Source organism: Setaria viridis, chromosome 9, assembly GCF_005286985.2.
Source record: "Setaria viridis chromosome 9, Setaria_viridis_v4.0, whole genome shotgun sequence".
Classification (NCBI taxonomy): domain Eukaryota; kingdom Viridiplantae; phylum Streptophyta; class Magnoliopsida; order Poales; family Poaceae; genus Setaria; species Setaria viridis.
Genome location: NC_048271.2, coordinates 4844458 through 4865530, shown reverse-complemented (window position 1 = coordinate 4865530; position 21073 = coordinate 4844458). Strand labels below are relative to the sequence as shown.

Below are 21073 nucleotides of genomic sequence, written 5' to 3'. Positions count from 1 at the left end.
CGAGTCGGCGGAGCAGCCGTAGTGTGTGCTGCGTCGGGTTTGTCAGAGCAAGGCTAGCGTACGCCGTGCGTCGCAGGAGGTTACTACGTGTGGTTTCGCAGGAATCGCAGAGGCATGGACGTGTTGCGGTTGCGGTGTTCGCTATAGGGTCCCAGCGTTGGTCATCGACGCCAGCGAGATGACTGCATTTTTTGTTTCTGTGGAGTCGGGTGTATTGGTAATTGGTGTTTGTGTTTCCATTGTAACATTCCCTCTGTTCATGTTGTTTATACAAGACCATACTGTCGTTGTACATCGTGGACAAATCGCAACGATCCACTAGGCAAGTATGCGGTATGCACGAGACCTTTTTCTGCATATTCTAAATTGCAGAAAACTAGTGGTAGACTAGTATATAATCGGTTATTCCCATTTCCCCAATAACGAAAAATGCCTTAGGCCTGGTGCCGACCCAAATATGATGTTGGGCCGGCCCGTGAAGAGAGCTGCGTCGCCATCGTCTTCTGCGAGTGAAGAGCTACTCAATGGCGCTTCGGTGTCTAGTTGTCTACGTCACTCGGGCCCACTCGACAGAATCCGCAGCGGCAGCGAAGAGCGAACTCAATGGCGCTTCGCGTGGTGGAGCTCCGGCGACGACTCCTCCCCCGCGTCGGCGGCGGCGAGGCAGCCCTCCCTACTCTCGCGTGGCGCGGCCGGCCGGCGAGCACCGCAGCCCCGTCGGACGACGAGCTCGCGGGGAAGAGCGCCTACGAGGTCCTCGGGGTCGGGGAGACCAGTTCCAACGCCGAGATCAAGGCCTCCTTCCACCGCCTCGCGAAGGAGACCCACCCAGACGTCGCCGCCGCCGCCGGTTCCCGACGCTTCCTTCAGATCCTCGCAGCCTACGAGGTATTTAACGAAATTTGACTCTCAAGCTATAATCGCTAACCCTGGGCATTCCAATTTTACCATAACCCATTGATTCTGGAGCGAAATGGCAACTGGCAGTGTGATTTTCCCTACTGAGGGTGCAGCCGATCATTATATGTTCCTACTCTGGTAGAAAAATTTTTCTCCAGCTTTAATTTTGTTGGTCAGCAAGTTAACGCTTAGCTTGCTTGATCTGCAACCTGTTAAGCAATCAGAATCATGAAAAGCAGCTCATTAGCAGGCTTGCGTATTGCAGATCCTATCGGATTCGCAGAGAAGGGCTCACTATGATAGCTACCTCCGATCGCAGAGGCGAGTTGTGCACATGCATCCTAGGCCGTCTCAGTTTGTCTATCCAAGTGGTTCAGGCTCAGGCATTGTGGTACCTAGACAGAGCAATGTTGTTGAGTGGCTGAAATGGTATAGACTTACCATTGATGACATTGTTACCAAGAAGCGGGTTGCCACCGGCTCAGGTTATTTTGATAGGCTTGAAAGTGAACTGTACACAGCAATCCACGCTGCATACTATGGCCCTGATGTTGAGACCATGGATGTCCTTCCTGATTGCTTTGAAGCGGAAGAGAGGTCTGTGTATGAGACGTCTGAGCTATTGCACATTGTATCTGGCCGTGATCTGTTTGGTATTGTTAGTGTGGCTGATAGTGTCAAGGAGCTGTCATATGCTTGTCATGAGAAGCTGACACAGTCTGGTTTTAGAGCTTCTGGGTTTACTCCAAATGTTTCAAGAAACGCGAATAAAGATCCAGCGTCTATGAATCCTGTTGATATCCACAAGAAAGAAAAGGGGCATGAAGATGATATTCTTTCATCGGATGCCTTCAAGGATATTGAGTTGCGCATATGTGGGAAAGTAGTGGCAACTGCAACTAGGAGCCCAAAGTGCAATTGCATTGACAATTCGGATGTGGAAGATCACATTCATGTATATCTTGTTCCTAATGCGGATGCATCTGATTTAATGCAAGAGCATCTTCTCCTAGGCACAATTACTGGGTTAGCCACCACTGGGGAGGAAGGGTCTTGCTGTGTCTATGATGGCCGTGGCATAAAGACGCACGTAATTATGAAACACAGGACATTGATGGTATGAAATGTGAACACATTTCCCAATCACTTATTATTTCAGGACCAACTAGCCTATGCAAATTGTTACATGTACAAAATTTGCTTATGAACGGTTGTCTTTGGGCTCTTACTGTGTTATATGTTTGCTGCATCCATATGTTACACAGGTTAAACACATGCACTGGTATCAAGTTGGAGATAAAGTTTCACCCTGTGAGTGCCGATGTAGTAGGGCTCGGTTGCCACCTAGCAGGTATTCATACCTTTCTATAGGCACATATTTTTTCTGTATTGATTGAACCATGAAAATTAGTCTTTCCAAATATGATTGAAATGTTGATGAAGCAATGGTATGGGCACAAGCCTTAAGTTGAAACTTTAGGTTAGATAACTTAGAAGATCTAATGCAGCCCAACAAGAATTTGATGTGTGTTTTCATATATTCCTTGCAAAATAGAAAGATATCCTGGAATAGCATGTTTTGTCCTGCTACATACGTGATTGGCAGGGATATGGACGTAAATCAACTTTTTTTTTAAGTCTATCTTCGTATCAAGTAAATGCAAATTGACAAATGGTCCTAGACTTTCTGGTTAAAGGACCTGAGCAGTTGTCCTTGTTAAAGTAACACGCCATCCCTTTTTTGTTAAAGAAAACAATAGTACTCCGAACTATGCATTGCCTTGGTCTTTAAGGGACGCAACAAGTTATCTGTGCAACCAGTTACATCTGATGCAAAAGTCATCTCAGTATGAAGAAACTTTTCCAATATCATTCTAGAAGGTGACGACGAGTCCTCTTATACAGTTCCTCTTTTGCAGGTATTGGCTCTTTGAGCCTCGTTGTTACATGCATGACATTGGTGGGTGGTATATTGAGACATATGGGAGAGACAAGAAAGGGAGGACAATTCCATCTCAGAGACAGTGGGATGGCTTAAATGAACATTCTGAAAAGTAAGTTTTACAAGTATTTTACTGTCTAAGATTGGCTTATTTGGTTGATATCTTTGTGTGCGGTACAGCTGTGAATCCACAATGTTATCTTTAACTCAGATTTTCAATCTGGAATTGCAGGAGATTGCATCCAGCAATGTACCTTGTCGCTCTTGCTTACAGATCTTTGGATCTTGAAGATGCTAGAAGAGGACAATGGAACATGAGCAACTTCCTGCAATTGCCGCTATCTCACATTCTTCAGTTGTTAAAAAAAATTGTAAATGGGGAGAAGGGGATTGGCATGAGGACACCATGACATTAGTTGTTTGTGGAATCACCATCTTGCTTTAACAACTTGCCTGAAGCTGTGGTGTCACCCCTTGTTTCTGTTTCATCCTATCTTCGAGCAGCTGTTTGTCAGTGTTGCACTGTACAGTGTGTTAGGAAATAATGCAGCTTTCTTGAAATGATAACTGAAAGGACATATGTCTGAGGCTGCTGTGGTGCTGCCCATTAAATAGAGAGCATGATGGCATTGTTTGCAGATCGTGCGATGAAATAGCTGATATGATGGTAATATAGCTAGAACCCTACATTTCAACATCTTTAAATTCAGTTTATACCATTAGTTTTCGCTGGTTTAGCAGTGGCAGGTAACTTATACATAGATGATGGTATCCGGTATCCACCATTTTGCACATATTATAAATTGCACATCTGTTATATGTTTGTAAGAATATAAATTCAAACCTTCCTGAACTACAACTATGCTCTGCCATCTAATGTCTGTTGCAATTGTGCAGCTTAAGGGAGTTTGTGAAGAACCAATTCATATTGATTTTACATTGGATCAATAAAACAGGAGGTTGCACCTGCTAAATTTGGGCATATAGGTCATGAAGTTGCCAAGCTGGCATCCACATGTTCAGGTAGGTGCAGTTCAAGTTCAGGACTACTATCATGTTATCTGGAACTTTTTTGAGGCGTGGTTGTTAGCACTTCACGAATGACTTTGGTATGACTTTATCTAATTTGAAAAGCAAGTCATTTTATACCTGCAACTGTGTCTCTTCTTAGAAAGGTCTAGTTTGGAAGTATCCTGTGGGTAGAATGGTGTTGCACATGCCATTTTTTTTTATTTTGATGAGTTACACGCCTATGCTGATATATTTGTTTATGGCGGGTCTCTGAATTTAGGTTTTGATTGATGAAAATCGCACTCTTAACTGTGTACATTTCTCCGCGCTGGGCTGCAAGTCTACAACTACAGGTCTGTTTGGTCTGTCGCCACCTGAAGCTGCTCTATGCCTCCAGGCTCCAGCAATGTGCTAGCTATGGCTTTGCGAAACAAGAACATGAGTTTTTCTTCTTCTAATACTGCGTTGAGGGATACAGGAATCATGGAAAAGAAAATAGTGAACCAATAAGATATTTTATGAAGATCTCACCGATGTAGTTGAAGCCTTTCCTTTGTAACCATTTCTTTAGATGCCTTTGTAAGCATTTGGACTACTGAAACCAAGATTATGACTTACGAGTCAGTTATCTGTCTTGGTAACCATACCTTGTCTGTTGATCCTCGTCAATTTGTTAATTTACCACTGCAGTAACTGGGCATGTTCGCACCCCACCCATGCTGTATTTGGCATGTTCCATCCGTGTTTATGTAATACTGGTTGTCCAAGCTCCCTTTACAAATATAAATTACATTTTTTAGTTTACAAGTTAATTGTTGATCATTTGTCCTTTTGACAAAATATTTATGTGAATTACTAGAAATAAATATATAAGATATACTTAAGGCACCAAATCTATGAGTTATTTTATCTATCCTTAAATATTTGTCACCATTAACTTTTCAACAATACGTTAATTATTCATCTTATTCAAAACATTATGTAAATATATTATTGGTGTGACTTGTTTTATTATTAAAATTATTTTAGCATGGCTTTAACAAAATATTTTTTGTATATTTATAATATATTTTTAATAAGATTGAATTCGGAGGGAGTATTCGGCGTCAACTGTGAACCGTTTGTACATAAGGTAGGTACCAAAGTGTCAACTGTAAAGTACGAAACGCACTCACGCGCAGCAGCACCTGTGACTTGTGTGCCTTTCGGAAAATTTTGCTTGGGCCCACCGTAACGGACCTGTATTCTTTGCTGACACGTGACCTTCCGCTGTAGCGCGCCGCGCCCGTCTTTCGTCGATTTGGTCCCACCCGTCAGTGCTCCGACACCCGACGAACGAAAGAAATACTCGCTCCCGATCAGAGATTAAGAGGAAGACGACCCCGCCTCCTCTCGTGACGCGAGCAACCTCTCCTCTCATCGCCGGCTCGTCCTCTGCTCCTCGCCTCCCGATCCCCGACCCACACGCGTCAGACGAGAGGCGGCTTGCACGCGGGAATGAAGGGAGGTGGCGTCATCAGGGCCGCCGGCGGAGGCGCCGGCGGCGTGGGTCTTATGCGGACGCGGCTGCGGCTGCCCGTGGTGCTCCTCTCCTGCTCCCTCTTCTTCCTTGCCGGTTTCTTCGGCTCGCTCCTCTTCACCCAGGTACGCGGCGGCGAGCCCCGCCGCGCCGCGTTCCGATTCGGTTGCTGCCTCGTTTGCGCCGTTCCTGATCTGGGTGCGCTGGTTGCCGTGCAGGATCCGGAGGAGGCGGACATGCCGGTGCGGAGGGAGCGGCTACTGGAGGCGGCGTTGCCCGAGATGCCCTTCGGCGAGTCCGGCGAGGCTGCGCCGTCCTTGATCCCATACCAGGTGATGTCTCGTTCTGATTCCGCCCCCGCGTCGGCCGGTCGCCCCGTCGTCGCTTGCCCATTGCTTTGTTAACGTTCGGCGTGATGTCATGCCGTGGCGAGGGGGCATTGGAGCGTGCACCTGTGTTTTTTCGTGGATTTTACGCTAAGCGGTGAATGGATTGCTTCTGGCGGTTACATTCCTTTGGTGGGCACCATTGGTGTGTTGGGTAGTTTGTTGTGATATTTCACGCAGGGAATCACTTGGGGTGAATTGACTTTTCCGTGTAATTTGTTTCCCCAATTTGGACTGTACCTTGTGTGCAACGGTTTTAGTGTGATGCCCTGATAACTAGCATGTGATTGTGGCGGAGTTCAGGGTTTGTTGCGTGCATACAAGTGTCATGGTCTCTTGGGCTTGCTTGTTGATGGAATCATGGTTGGCAACTTGACATTTTGAATCTGGGAGAGGTTGTGTACGCGTCCTGATATAAGAAGAAATGCAAGAGGTGTGGGTGTTTAAGAATTTCGTGGCACCCTCACCAATCCAAAGTGTGCCTGTGTTTCTGCCATCGTGTGGATGATGTAGGTTCCTGATACTCAGGAAAAGTTGTTGCAGTGCATGGATGTAGCGCATTGAGGTTCTGTTACATGCCTGATATGTTTATGATTGTACAATTGTGTAGGCAATTTGCTACATTGAGGGTAATTTTTTGGGTAAAGAATGGATATATTGATTTGATGTCATGTGAACAATTTACTTAGACACCTAGATTACTCGCCGTTACTCAATACATGCATCTCCCATTTGGCTCATGGCTCATGCATCTAGTTTTTAGGGTAAGAATTCATTTCTTCTGTTACCTATCACACCATAGCCACAGATTCACTAGAATTGTTTTTTTTTTTTTGCCCCTTTGTCATTATGTTCGGGAACCTCATGAGTGCGGCTTTACTAATGTAGTCTGAACTCTTAGCAGATTTTGAGCTGGCAGCCTCGTGCATTGTACTTTCCACAATTTGCGACATCAGAACAGTGTGAAAATATAGTAAAAACTGCAAAGGAAAGACTTGCACCATCAACGTTAGCCCTGAGGAGAGGAGAAACTACAGAGAGTACCAAAGGAATCAGGACAAGGTAACATTGCAGTCCAAGAGTAGCTCTAGTAAAGGATTCTTAATAGGCCCCTTTCATATTTGGAAGCCAAATAGGTTAAGAAATTGGTACACATTTATTACTGTGGAAAGATTGTGCAGTAATTTTTTCTGTGTATTGTGCACCTGCTGCAATGAGCAATATCATATCAGAACTGCCTATTTTTAGGAGCAAATGTTGGATGGATATTTGTTTTGCTGACCTTTTGAGTTTTCTTGAACTGTATTTTCTTGAGACCCAATATGTCTTCCACACATAATCATGAAAATAATTATACCCTTGTAGCATCATCTGACTCCCATTGAACTAATGGCGATTTCTTATGCCAAACAGTTCGGGAACATTCCTCAGTGCCAATGAAGACCCAACTGGAACCCTTGCAGAAGTTGAGAAGAAGATTGCAAGGGCTACCATGATACCCAGAAATCATGGGGAGGTACTACATAATATTTGCATTTGTATGCCACATTTTGTGTTCCAATCAGGTGGGAGTGGGACAGAGAATTCATTATCGCTAGGAATCTGCATGTGCCCCTTTCTTTTTTATACTCCCTTTTCTTGAACAAATTTTTTGTTCTGATGAGAACCAGCACAGTGGGGGACAAACACAAACCAAAAGATAGTTATAGTAAAAAATAACGAGGGATTAAGTAAGATAGTGATCTACAAGGGAAAAACGAAATATTTGAAGCAATAGCTCCAACCTAAAAGCTGAAGATATAATCGATGTTGATTTTATTATTTCTGCTAAGTGCTACCATACTTTGGCTGCTAAAGTAAGTACATTATTCTATCTGTTGCATACTGGGTTTCTCTTGAAGCATAAATTTGCTTTGGTTTCCTAATTCGTACAGGCATATGGATAACTGCTTAACGAATAATTAAAGTATTATCTTTTATATATGCAAATATAACTTTAAAAGTATTCTTCTTTACAGTGTAGGATTTAATGGGAAGTTTGTATAGTGTTTGTGGTTTTAGGTTTCGACCTTCCATGAAATGTTATATTCTTTTGTGTAACTGTCGATTTTTTTTCCAATTGAAAAGGACATAATTTTTTGGATCATTCAGAATTGATTAGAAAAAGGCATAAAAATGAGCATTTATAATATTTTATTGATTGATTTTACTTTTATGGTACCTTGCAGCCCTTTAATGTCCTGCGGTATGAGATTGGACAAAGGTATGCTTCACATTATGATGCATTTGACCCTGCCCAGTATGGTCCACAAAAAAATCAAAGGGTATGTCGCAGTTCTGCTTGTGTTCTGCTAAACCTGAACGTTTGTTGTGATGCGCGAATTGAATTTTACTCTTTAAAGAAGACAGGCATTAAAAAGTGCTAGCTATTGATAACATGTCCATTTGCCCCACATGAATCCTACATCTGACATTAGCAAATGTTTATCTGCTGGGTTTCTATTTGCCTTTGTCTTTGATTTCACACAATCACAAGCACACTGGATTTTCAGAAATGTGCTAATCTACCTGAATTCTGGAGACAAGTAATTTGAGTTAAATTATTTGATTAAACAATGTAACTAAGGAACTATTGAAATGCAATTTCTCAGGTAGCGTCTTTCTTGCTTTATCTCACGGATGTTGAAGAAGGGGGAGAAACAATGTTCCCATATGAGGTGAGTGCCAAGGAAGTTTTCTGTATATTTTCACTAGCTGATTATAATTTCATCCTGTACTGATTTGCAGAATGGGGAGAATATGAATATAGGCTATAACTATGAAGACTGCATTGGCCTAAAGGTAAAACCAAGGAAGGGTGATGGACTCTTGTTTTTCTCCCTTATGGTAAATGGCACCATTGACCCGGTATGTGCTAGCCGATCTAATTGGTCCTGCGCTCTGTTCTCTTAAGTGTACACTTCAGTATGAACTCATGTCCATTCTTTCATCTGCACTATATGCTAAATTTGGGTTTAGACTCTAAATTCGTTTTCTTTGCAACACTAAATTCAGTGCACGACAAATCCAGATCTTAACATTGGATAGTTTGTGCTGCTAACTTGCGCTTGAACTGCTGTCGCAGACTTCTCTTCATGGTAGCTGCCCCGTGATCAAGGGCGAGAAATGGGTTGCCACAAAATGGATTAGAACCAATACAGTGTAGAGATCGAGAGGCTCAAGGGTTAAGACGCCCTCCAAAAGAGATCATACGCATATATACTAACAATTTTTGTATTTATTGAATTGTCGTGGACATTAATGGAATAGTTAAAAGAAAGTGTAGCCATTCTGTTTGCATTGTGTCAATATATACTTATAGCGTTACAAGTTACGACAAGTGACACCTCACGATCTCTTTTCGTTTTCCATGCTTTCACCGTATGCACTAAACGTAGTGTGGTCAGGTCGGGCATTGGCCATTGGAGAAGGGGCCTCGGAACGTGCAGTCAGCCAGTCACCCGCTGGATTGGCATGCAATTTGGGTTGTTCAGGTCACGCTCTGGCATCTCTCAATGCCAAATAGCTGGTTGGCTTACAAACTCTGGCATCGTGCGCTCGACAATTTGTTAGGGGAGCTCGAAGCAAAAAATCAGGCTCAATAACGTCCAGCACATTTGTCGATCAAAGGAGGAGATACTACAAACCAGTTGACTATTGTGTTGTGACATGTAGCCTTGCCAATCAATAAGCGTATTTCATCGAAATAACTACAACCACCAGAAATAAATATGAATCTTGCATACACCATATCACACCATAATACAAGCAATATTATTAAAGCTGTATCCACTTCAATTAGTCTAAGATCACATATATTTTCATCTCCCGTTACGAAAGATTGTATGCCTGGTGATCCCAAGCTTGAAGATACTATCAAGCTCTGCCAGCGTTGCTCACATGATGCGACTACTATTTTTGTCACTGTCATGGAATCATGGTATAGGTACCTGGAGCAAGATGCTTACTGAACATGGTTTCAGCTGACTATGTTCAGTATAAGTAGGGTGTGCACCATAATTATTGTGGTCGTGTCCTGCTGTGCTCCGCGGCTCTGACTTGGAGGAAGTAGGGATGTGCCTGCAAGTATTCATGTGTGGAGCATTTAAGGCAACAAGTCCAAGTGTAATTTATAACAGATTTTATTCTTTTTAAACTTGAAGATACGACATTATATTCCTAGAAACGTGAAAGAGATTGAGCATCAAACATCTAGTTGCATGCATGCAAATTGATGTACAGAATATTACTCATACTATGTAATGGCTTCAAGATTACTAGGTTAAATGTCAAACTACAGAATACTTTGCTGAAAAATGAAAATTATGTGAAGAGTGAACACAGATAAAAAGAAATGTAATTGCAAGACAAAAATTATTGGAAGTCACACAGAGAGGAGCATATTCAATTAATCACTTATAACAGAGCGTAACAATGTTCCAACAGGACAGATCTAAATAAGCAAAACTGTTATCTGCTAAGGTAGCTTATCTGTCTGGCTTACCATAGCTTCACGTGCAGTAAACCTTTCTTGGTGATCGTAGCGTAGGAGATGGTCGAGAAAATCTATGGCCTGCAAATATATAAAAAATCATATTAAGAAAGAACCACAGTTGGAAACAATAAATTACTAGTGCTTAACAAACCTCAGGTGATACTAGATGTTGGTTATCAGCATTAATGAACTTTGACCAGGGTTTTCTACTATGCCTGCAGATGATACACATGGAAGGGTTATAATTCATCTAAAAAAATAAGGATCCACATCTCAAAGCACAACAATTTACCTTCCAACAAGAGCTTCAAGTTGAGGGTCAAGCTCGATATGATACTTGTTCAAATAAGCATTCAGCCCATCTGTTCCAAGCACCTAAAAATTAAATGGGAAGGTAGCAGAATTGGATACTGGGCTCAACAATCTCATACTTATAATGTATACAAAATAAGCATTAAATAAACAAACATTGAAAGCTATTTAAAACTTCCTGAGGACTTTTCTGAAATCACCCCATGCAGATGCTTAGTGCTACATTACGCATGAGGCGCAGTATTATAACATTATAGCTTTCCAATATAAAAAGCTAGAGCATGGCCAAATAAAAAGATGGCTCTGGTGCATTTTTTTTAGAAAATCAACAACATGAAACTAAGGACACAGGAGACTAGTTACTGACTTGCTGTCAACATGCAGACCTGACTTGAGTAGTGGAGTTAAGTCCTCAGTTTCAAATTGGACGGTTTTGGTACATGCCATTGACAATAAATAAGGCATGCTTCATGCTGAGAGAGAGCGGGAGTTGATCTGATGGTGTAAGGTTTATCTGATTCCGATCTACAACTAAACTCATTTGTATTAAGCAAGTTGCTCCCACAAGTTTTATCCTACTCTGGTACGATTATTTATTTCATATAAAGCACATACCAAACATATAATAATTTTACAAAAACAAGTACATTTATAAAGTAAAAAACTAGCAACTCATTGTCTCATCTATTGCTTTAATGTGGAGCAGTTTCAGATTAAAAAAATAACTACTTAAAGAACATCTGCTTCTGAGAAACCAATTATAAATATAAAAGGGAAACAACAGGGTGTAACATTGATTTCAAGGTAAGGAGTCAATTGCATAATAGAAGTACAGAACACTTCCAAAGCACGAAATGCATAAGCACTTATAATACCAAAAGGTCCAGATACTTTATCCCAGAGACATGTGGGATGAAGATTCAAACTTACGCTTACCTTTGCGATCTTCACAAGTTGGTCATGATTGTCATGTCCATAGAAGAATGGTTCCTTGCGAAATATCTGCAGCCATCAATCAGGACACATAAGTAAAAGATGAACTATGAATCTCTAACTAACTGTGTCGATGCTCATTGTGTCCAAGATATAGTATTAACCTATGAGTATGGACAACATTTTAATAGCCGTACATACCATTCCAGCAAACATGCAACCAAGACTCCACATGTCCAAAGAATAATCATAGTCTTGTAAATCAACAAGAAGTTCAGGTCCCTTGAAATACCTGAATCGATGTGAGAAAGAAAAATGCCCAAGTGAGATGTCAAAAAGAAAGCATGAATCACTAGTGAAAATTAGATAAGATTTGCTAATTGATAGCATGCTAGTATAAAAGTATACTGAGTAACTAATGAAGGGAAGGCATCCACTCGATTTGCTTATATTTCTAAAAGATCCATTGACTTTTTTGCTTAAACTTCAGCACTAACGAAACATAAAGTGAACACCAATCAATTGAATCCCTTGTTCATATGCTGCTTACAGACTAAGAGCCAACAGGAGATCAACATTCAACAAAAAGAAAATTGAACAAGTAATGTCTTGTTCTTAATATGTTTCAAAAATGCACGTGATTAGATGGATGAAATTCAATCTAATTGCGAATATGAAAGCATAGGTAAACAAGATGTTCACTCAGCCTACCTTGATGCAACTCGGACATTATATTCCTTGCCTGGATGATAGAACTCAGCCAGGCCCCAGTCTATCAAGCGAAGTTTTCGAAGTTCATGATCAATCATTACATTGTGGGGCTTGACATCTCGATGCATAATGCCTTGAGAATGGCAGTAATCTAGAGCCTGGAATTAAAAATTATAGATTAAAATAAGGACAGACAACCACAACACCAGAGGCATATTGGTGTGCTCACTTCATATTTAAAATAAGTGGGTGTTGAAAACTCAAAAGTGCAAAATATTTTTAAAAAACTAAAATTTCATAGGCAACATTAAAAAAAGAAATAATTGGCCAGATTCTATACATGAATTCATGCCAATCAATGATTTAATTCTTGACAGCAGCACTTCAATAAAATCATGACTTGGTAAAATGGTGCTTTCGGAAATCCCAGGGAAGAAACACATGCAAGTATGTAACTGTGAAACATTCATTGACCGAGATTCAAAGAACTGAGTAAAGGAAGCATTTCAACCAAATAAGATTGACATAAACTATGGCATAATACCAGGAAACTGTGTCTTTTGGGGCTTAACTAAATAAGCAACTAACTGAAAATATTTATACAAGAACAATATTGTAAGATCTAAAGTGCAATGTGTTAAATATTAATGGCAACCTTGAGTAGCTCATATATGTAGTAGCGGATGTCATAATCCGTCAATGTGGGGTACAAAACTTTGAAGTCTGTGTTGTTGACGTATTCAAAGATCAAGCTGGGGGTCTTTGAATGCTGATCTCTGACAATATCGAGCAGCTTAATAATGTTTGGACCTCCACAGAGATTCTGAAGTATTTTGATCTCCCTTTTGATCTGCATAAACATATGAAAGGCACGTTAAATGATAAAGCACAGAAATGACTATTTCATTAGTAATGCTCGGGTACCAGCTCCTATAATAAAAAAAAAAGAACTGCAAGAAAAATGCTACGGAGAACAGCCAACATATTCCTTTAATACCTTCTTTTTCTTGACAGGCTTAAGGATCTTAATGATGCATTTCTCATTATTGTTAACATTGATGCCTTCAAAGACCTCACTATATTTACCTCTTCCAACTTTTCTGACAACTTCATAGTCATCTTGTTCACTGGTCAAAGATATCATGATGGTTAGGAAAGCATTATCTCCATAGAAACGCAAAAGGTGTAATAAACTACTATGTGCTTGAGAAATATCGATAAAAAGATGTAAACAAACCAAAAGGACAGACTTAAAGGAGAATTCTTAGATTTGTTATGGAAATAGAAAACATGAATTCTAAACTAAAATTGCTGTAGCGAAGTTACTGAAAATGCAATCACCTTTTCTTTATAGATTTCCAAAGAAGAGACAAGACAGCAAACAAAGTAGCCACAGTTGCATTTTTATCAAGACATCTTATTAAAACTTCAACACCCACTAGGAAAACAGCATATAGAAGAAAAATTAATTGATAGCATACTTTAGAAGGTCTTCACCAAGACAAAAAAACCGTGCGCTTTCTCAGGTGTCAATAAATAATAAAGTGCATTCCACTAAGTCTCAACTACCACTCGGTGGCATGTCATATATGATTTCCAGTATGGATTTCAAGTTACTGGGATTAGCATGCCTGGCCATCCTCAACTCAGATTCTCAATGAGATGATAAGTTCAACTGTGCCTTAATTATAAAAGTAAATGCTTAAACTCAGACCGATTTATGAAAAATGGATAAATGAGCTATGAGAAGGTTGGGTATGATGAGTCTACAACGTTGAAAATAAGGGCTCTATTGTGGTATTGCCTCACCATTTGTTGCCATTTATATTCTACTCCTTCCTTTTCAAAAAACAAAAAAAATCTTCTGCTCCTTCTAAATTTTCATACAGCCCTAGCTGCACCCTGCTAAACCAGATAACTATCATGCAGCTCAACTAAGCCTTGTAGTCAAGAGAAACTCCCCAGTACCGATGATTCCACCTAATCAACCGCACGGAGATACATACGGATCACATGAGCTCAACTGCGAACGTGCAAGCTCCGTAAGTGGAGTCAGGGCGTGACGTGACGTGACGTAAGCGCCTTACCCCCATTGCACGGTGAGCGCCTCGTAGTCCCAATACTCCTTGGGGCGCTGGACGTTGATGTCGGTGTAGACCCTCGCCTTCGACATGACGACGGATCCCGCGGCGACCGAGGCGGCGCGCGGACGCGGGACGGCGAGGAAGGAGGACGCGAGCGCCGCTACGACGACGGCCGCGGCGGCCGCGGGCTTGGCGATGCCGGTGGGCAGGCGGTTCCAAGGCAGCGCACCGATCATGCGGCGGCCATCGTCGGCGGCGAGGCGGGACGGGCTAGGGTTTCGGCGGGCGGAAGCGAGGGGGAAGACGAATCTCTCGTCGGGCTTTGTTTAATTTTTTTAATTAAAGTTTGGGGATATAGAGGTGAGGAGGGGGACGGGCGGGCGCTGGAATCTGCTGGCTATTCGTCGCTGACAGGTAGATTGTTCGCTGACGTGGGGCCCGCGGTTTTCCTTTCGCGGACCTTGTTGCTGTTACGCTTTCGTACCATGCTTGACAATGCCATTATTTTTTTATTTCGAAAAAAGATGCCATTACGTCTTCCAATCGATTATGGAAAAGCCATATTTTGAATCCAATTTTGTCTACTTCTCTCCATGTCGGATGATATGGCCGGTACAGAAAAACCAAACCTATCACTCTCCAAGAACGGGTAAAAGGAATCCGAGCTAACAGAGCAAACACTCATTGATTGGGATTTTTTGAACGAACATTGATTGAAATTTGAGAACCGTTGGGAAATGATCTCATAAACAATGGAATTGTATTTGGTACGGATCAGGGGAAGACACGGACCGATTTGATTCTTGCAAATAGGTAATAGATATAAGCTTTATGCTCAAATTATCCTGACAAAAGAGAGATAGAATATTTTCTTCTCTACCTTAAACTATGTGCTAGAGGATTTCTTCGTCCTTGGGCACAAAGGCAAAGGCGAGAAAGACGGACTTGGTGGTAGAGACGAATGGTGGACGATGTTGTCAGAGGAACCGTGATGGAGAAAGTCAGGGCAGACTTGCAGTAACCGATTTTTATCACGATGGTGCATAGCTATAGGAGAGAAAGCGCTAGCCGGCTCGAGCTTGGTGCAAGTGCAACCAAAAGCCCATCAAGAGCGACCGTGTGAAGAGTTGGCGTGATAAAACTTTCTGGACACAAAAGTTTGGATCAAGCATTCGATTAAGAGCCTGTTTGGATCTAGAGTCTTTAGCCCCTAATCATCCAAACGGTGGAGTGGGGTTAAAGGTGAGCTAAAAATTAGACAGCCCCCCAACTAAACTTTAGTTTGTTAACCCTCCATACCCAGCTAATAGGGCTAATTTTAGACACAAATGACAAAAAATAAAAATATCTTCCCACTAAAACTTTACCATTTTCTAGGATAGAATGGACTTTTAACAGTAAATGGGTTAAAAATTAGCTTCCAGCTCCAAACAAGATAGAACTAATTTACACGTCTAAATTTTAATCAAGACTAAACGTTAGTTTTAGTTTTAGTGCATCAAACAGGCCACGCTGGAATATGCAACGCGTAAAATTCGTCTGTTTTCACTAAAATCTTTGCATTCTCGCCATCTCGTGCCCTCGTATAGTTGACTGTAAATAAGAGAAGAAGCTCTTGCAGTTGCAGTAAGGTAAGTCACACTTATAGCTCAATCTGAAAAGCCCCTACATTCTCCTTACGTTTTGGAAAGTGGCTCCTACATTGTCCTGAACGACTAGTCAATTATTGATTTCTAGACTCGATCCACCACTAGGCCCTGAACACGCAGCGCAGCATTCAACTGAAGAACAGTAGCAAGTCAACACCCTGACCACTAGGAGCAGCAACCAACACATGCAACGCGGCTCTTTCATGCCATCTTGAGGCTGAGCCAGTGGAACAGCAGCGGCGGCGGCGCCTGCATCCCGACGCCGTCCTCCACCTGCACCACGTCCAGCCCGCCGGCGGCCGGCCTCCTCTTGTGGTACGGCGTGCCGCGCGCCTGGCGCCACTCGCGGCCGGAGGCGGCGGCGGTGAGCACGTCTGACTCCGTCGACGACGACGAGAGGCTCTCCCCGCCGGACGGGTACTCGCCGTACCTCTTCTTGGCCCCGCCCCCGCCCACGGCCAGCGTGAGCTCCAGCTCCGCGTCGTCGTCGGTCTCCTCCTCCGCCTCGTCATCCTCGTCCTCCTCCGCGCTCCGCACGTACTCGACGGCCGGCGCCACGACGTCGAGGCTGAGCGCCGTGCGGGGCGTCGGCGTCGCTACCGCTACGTAGCCGCCGGGACCGCGGGCGGCGTAGCGGTGCTCGTAGGCGCACATGCCGAGCGCGCCTCTGCCGTGCTCCGTGTAGCCGCCGTTCGGGGAGGTCGACAGGTTGCTCTGGCTCTTGAGCTCCCTCTTGAGGTCTCGCATCAGAAGCTTCTGAATCCTGTATAGGCGATGGAGCTCGTGAACCTGCGATGTCAGGGGGAAGACGATGATCAGTCATTGTGCTTCATAAGCAAATTGGAATGCTGGAGAGGTCGAAGCCTTTGAGCTTACTTGCTGTCTGAAAGTCTCTTCATGCTTCAGCATGGCCAATTTCAGCGTGTCTTTGTCGCAGTGCCTGAATACTTGCTCCATGGGCATTGTGGAATTTTGTTCTTCTCTCTCTCTCTCTCTTCCAACCTGAGGTGAATTCAAACAAGAAGTGAGTACTATGCAACTGTAAGAAATCTTTAAACTGGAATCAAAGAATGCAGCACTTCATGCAGAGGAAATAAAGAAAAACTGAACGCAGTGTAAGGCCAAAATCTGTCTGATAGTTTTCTGAAAATAGAAGTCTGAAAGATCTGAATGTCTTGATCCAAAATTTGCTTACTATAAATGAGAAGTCTAGGTAAGACTGAAAAGGTATAAAAATCATGCCAAACTCAACTCCTAAGCTTAAAAATGATTGAACAGAGTATTGAAAATTGATGAGCAAATCAGAGAGGAACCGAAAGGAAGGAGAAGCTCATTCCTCACCTAGTGTAACTGCTTGATGTCAGAGAAGTGACTCACGAACTGTATCCTACTTAGCTCTAACTACTCCTTGGCTCTTGCCACTCTCAGTTCCTGATCATTGTATGGCTCCAAAGGCCACAGGCTTTCCCTTTTATACACATCCATCTCCACTCCACAAACAGAGCACGCAGCTCCTCCCTCTCTCTGAAGTCTGAAGGAAAAAGCAGCAGGGGACAAGACACGAATGATGTAAGATTCCTTTCACAGTGGCCGTATTTTTAACTAGGCATGCCGAACGATAAAAGCCTACATCACTGCGGCCCCTGTTCTTGCAGAGGTCCAGGAACAAGAGGGAAGCAGTCGACGGATTAAGAAATGGTCCACCACCTAAATTACATTGCCTTTGCGTAATCATTCGGCCGTAATAGAAAATTACTGTAAAAGAGTGTGTGGTAAAAAGCGTGATGAATGCAAGCTTTTGGAGCCGAATGTACGGTGAAGATAAGCTTTTGGACGACAGCAATACGTCAGTGGACCTCTATTCTTTCAATGTGTATACAACAAGGCGTCAACAACAGCTTTAAACCATTTATACAGGACAGTCCTTTTCTCTACCGTCGCACCTGTTTTTCATTTGGATGTTAGGGTTTGGTAGGTACAGCAGGGGAAGCTCCAGTATATACCATTATGATCCAAGTGATAGAACAAGAGAATTTTACTGCCATGTTCTTTCCAATTGAAGCTGTTAATGTGTCAAATCCAGATCAATGGATGTTATGTGTTAATCAGACATATGGGGCCAGGTCATGAAATGCAGCATTAGCCGAGTGATCAAGATCTTCTTCTCAGTGCACGCCAGTTGACCCTAATTTGACTGCTTTTAGTGTAAGAAGGTCATGATGGTGCAAGAAACAGTACTGGAACATTTTGATATCCTTCGTGGTGTACAAATTCGCCATGGACCATTCAGTGCTCATTATCGTGCATGATTCGGGCCAAGGACTGGGAGACTCCGGTCAGTGCTCCATGGGGGCCCCGGGCAGGCAAAGTGGTCCAGGCGTCCAGCCATTGCCGTTCATCTTGTTCCTCCGTCCTCACTCCCCACTCCTCAAACATGAGGTACACTCCTACCCTAATTGCACTAGCAAGGCTTGTAATCTAGTGGTCTTTTTAGAGACTAGTAATCTAGTGTGTTAGCAGAAGAAAAAGGGCGCTGAACCAGACAAATTGTGTGTTAAAAAGGACTAACACACGGCATGCAAAAGTGCCTTTCCCATTTGAAGCCAGCCACCGGAACACATCATGTCGCTCACTCCAGTCACACAGGGTGCCTAGAGGAGGTTGCCATGGCCAAGTGCGGTTCCAAGAAAAGATGAGCTGAAAGGGCAGCACCATGTTAGAGTCCGTGAAGCAAGTAAACAATATGTGCCCTAGATGAGCATTGAGTAGTGATCACTCCTCCAGTTTCCTAGCAAGCAGGCTTCACCCAATTGGTTGCTAGTGCGACGGCCACGGGCCACCTGCAGAAAGTTGCATGCAAATGTATACAATACTATAGCCTAACAGATGCGTAAAACTATAGCTTAGCAGAGGCAAAACCTTGCTTATGTCAGTTCACTTCTGGAACCGCAGGGTAGTGCAGTGTTAGAAATGGTCTTTTCAACCATTACCGGCCGGCGCTGTGGAGCGTGGGGAACGGGGTGGAAGAACGGAGGGCGAGGCGGCCGACAGCCAAGCACGCGCTGCCGCGGGAGGGAGGAGCAGCCGGGCCCAGGTGGCGGGGCCCACTGTATCGTAGGGCCCATATGGGTATCTATTCACCGGCCCATGGGCCCGGTCTTCCTGGGCCAGAGGAGATTCACAGCGACTTCTGGCGTGGTGCTAATTCGTGTGGCTTCTTCCTGAGACTCGGAGCATATAGTTCATCTAAACATATTATTCTACGCTAAACCGCATCACAATTACATCGTCTAGAAAAAAACTTTATGTTGGTGATTAAATGGTTATATAAAAACCGTAGAAATAAGAAACTGCATACACACATTATGAAGAAAAAATCTCTACTTTATTAGCTTGAAATGACGATGAACTGAACAAGCATGCACGTTAATCACATTAGTACTTTACTACGCTATCCACTATAGCTACTCTCTGTAGAGAAACCATCATGGCGACAAGCTTTGACTGGAAAAACCTGTGGAAAGGAAAAATGGAAGGTTGACAAGCTTAAAGAAGGGATCAAAAGGAGCAAAATGGCAGAAAGTTTGTGGAAAGGGGAGAAAGCCGCTGCCATCCGTTTTCCTCCTTTCGCCGTAACAGCTCTTTGCGAGGAAACAAGTGATCACTTTGGCACGTAATAGCCGGGCACGAAAGGCTCCCTCGCTTTTACTAGTACGTGCTAGCTGCCTCGCTCATGAATTCAGTGCGCATCATTGCGCCGTTCATCACGCACAAACTTGCACGCACCTATACGACGATAGAAGTCTAGAACCACCATTTGGTTTGGTTCGGTGTTACTAATTTGCTAGTTTCGTCGTTGATTAGTTACTGGAAATGCAGTGACTACAATAAATCAGGCAATGCACCGGCTTGATTCAATTTGTGACAGCTTAATGGCAACACTGCAATTGTCAACTGACAATAAGTTAGGATCACGTATACCGTTAAGTGTTGATGCGATCTAAACATAGCCTGCGTTGTTGATACAACTGCAACTACAAAGATATGTTATCCTTTTCGATAGTTTTGATGAGTCGCCAACAAGGCAACAATTTTAGGATCTTTTTTTTTCTTTAGTGGCCAACGAGTTTTCTAATACTGTCTACATATTTTTTTAGTACAAGTATTAGATAAAAATGTGAAAACACCAAAGCAGTGAGTCAGGACGCCATTGAAAAATCCAGCAATAGTACGAAATCTGATACCGTGGCAAAACTAAATGGCAGGGATGATGATGATAGCGAAGCATGCTTGGCAGCAATCCAGGAGCTAAGCATAGCCACTTAAATTCAGTGCTGAACTTTCCCCAAAAGCGCATTGGTTCCAGTAACTTAAACTTGCCTGCTGGCTCTGTTAAACAAATCACCAGGGCAGGCAGCCTCCCATCCCATGCGTTCCGTTCCGTGAGCAGCGTGTGACCTCATCATGCCTTGCAAAACCATAACATTCCACTCGTGCCTTGCGCCAAGGCTATCATGCTTGTGCCGTTAGGGATCATCATGAGGATGGGTCAGGAGCCAGGGCAAGGATAATAATTTCTTAATTACTGACATGTCCTTCTTTAGTGCTAAACCTGACGGCATGATGCTACACACTCGCAGGCTTCTTTTGGTTTCACCCTTCTGCCCTCATTGTAGAAGTTATATGAAGAGGAAAAAAAACGATTAATATTGTGGTATTCCCATTCTCGCATTTCAAAAAATTAGCCATGAGCTCCGATATTCACCAAAGAATTCGGTTGGGCGTGCAGGAGGAGGTCAAACAGACCCCCTACCATCAGACATCGGCATGCTACCTCTTTTTCTCCTCGCATTTGTGTCGTTTCCTTTCTTTCTAGTAAAGCACATCAAGAGCTTCTTTCTTAACCTCAGAATGTTCCTTAAAGCAGCCACACTCATCGGATAGAGAGAGGGGAAAAAAAAGAGATAAAGTTGTGTTGCTGCAGTATGTGTTCCTGCTGGAGATGAAAAAACCAAATAAACCAACCATGGATAGGAAAAACCCTGGACAAACACTGCCATTTTATCTAACTGGGTATCATGACAAACAAACA

General features: G+C 43.0%; 4 protein-coding genes across 5 annotated transcripts; 2 read left to right on the top strand and 2 right to left on the bottom strand.

Moving 5' to 3' along the window:
* Window positions 1–539: 539 nt before the first annotated feature.
* Window positions 540–4494, top strand: LOC117836087 (uncharacterized). 2 transcript variants are annotated; one of them, XM_034715460.2, is made up of 7 exons: window positions 540–888; window positions 1166–2017; window positions 2166–2251; window positions 2820–2954; window positions 3075–3509; window positions 3740–3865; window positions 4194–4494. In XM_034715460.2, exons 1-5 carry the CDS (start codon window positions 604–606, stop codon window positions 3250–3252), a joined length of 1536 nt encoding a protein of 511 aa, XP_034571351.1. In that variant the 5' UTR covers window positions 540–603; the 3' UTR covers window positions 3253–3509; window positions 3740–3865; window positions 4194–4494. The 2 variants fall into 2 exon arrangements, with proteins under 2 accessions (XP_034571351.1, XP_034571349.1); XM_034715458.2 differs by having other exon boundaries at window positions 4134–4494.
* A 698-nt stretch (window positions 4495–5192) lies between these two features.
* Window positions 5193–9131, top strand: LOC117836089 (probable prolyl 4-hydroxylase 9). The gene is made up of 8 exons (XM_034715462.2): window positions 5193–5497; window positions 5591–5704; window positions 6663–6820; window positions 7172–7274; window positions 7987–8082; window positions 8410–8475; window positions 8546–8665; window positions 8883–9131. Exons 1-8 carry the CDS (start codon window positions 5351–5353, stop codon window positions 8961–8963), a joined length of 885 nt encoding a protein of 294 aa, XP_034571353.1. The 5' UTR covers window positions 5193–5350; the 3' UTR covers window positions 8964–9131.
* A 303-nt stretch (window positions 9132–9434) lies between these two features.
* Window positions 9435–14664, bottom strand: LOC117836088 (casein kinase II subunit alpha-2). Its single transcript, XM_034715461.2, has 10 exons — window positions 14336–14664; window positions 13246–13375; window positions 12904–13098; window positions 12249–12406; window positions 11739–11829; window positions 11541–11606; window positions 10585–10667; window positions 10444–10507; window positions 10302–10370; window positions 9435–9877 (listed from the first exon to the last, which is right to left on the bottom strand). The coding sequence occupies exons 1-10, from the start codon at window positions 14566–14568 to the stop codon at window positions 9818–9820; spliced, it is 1149 nt and encodes a 382-aa protein (XP_034571352.1). The 5' UTR covers window positions 14569–14664; the 3' UTR covers window positions 9435–9817.
* Window positions 14665–15953: 1289 nt separating this feature from the next.
* LOC117836090 (uncharacterized) lies at window positions 15954–17544 on the bottom strand. The gene is made up of 3 exons (XM_034715463.2): window positions 17323–17544; window positions 16858–16983; window positions 15954–16770 (listed from the first exon to the last, which is right to left on the bottom strand). The coding sequence occupies exons 2-3, from the start codon at window positions 16942–16944 to the stop codon at window positions 16183–16185; spliced, it is 675 nt and encodes a 224-aa protein (XP_034571354.1). The 5' UTR covers window positions 16945–16983; window positions 17323–17544; the 3' UTR covers window positions 15954–16182.
* Between the last annotated feature and the right edge of the window lie 3529 nt (window positions 17545–21073).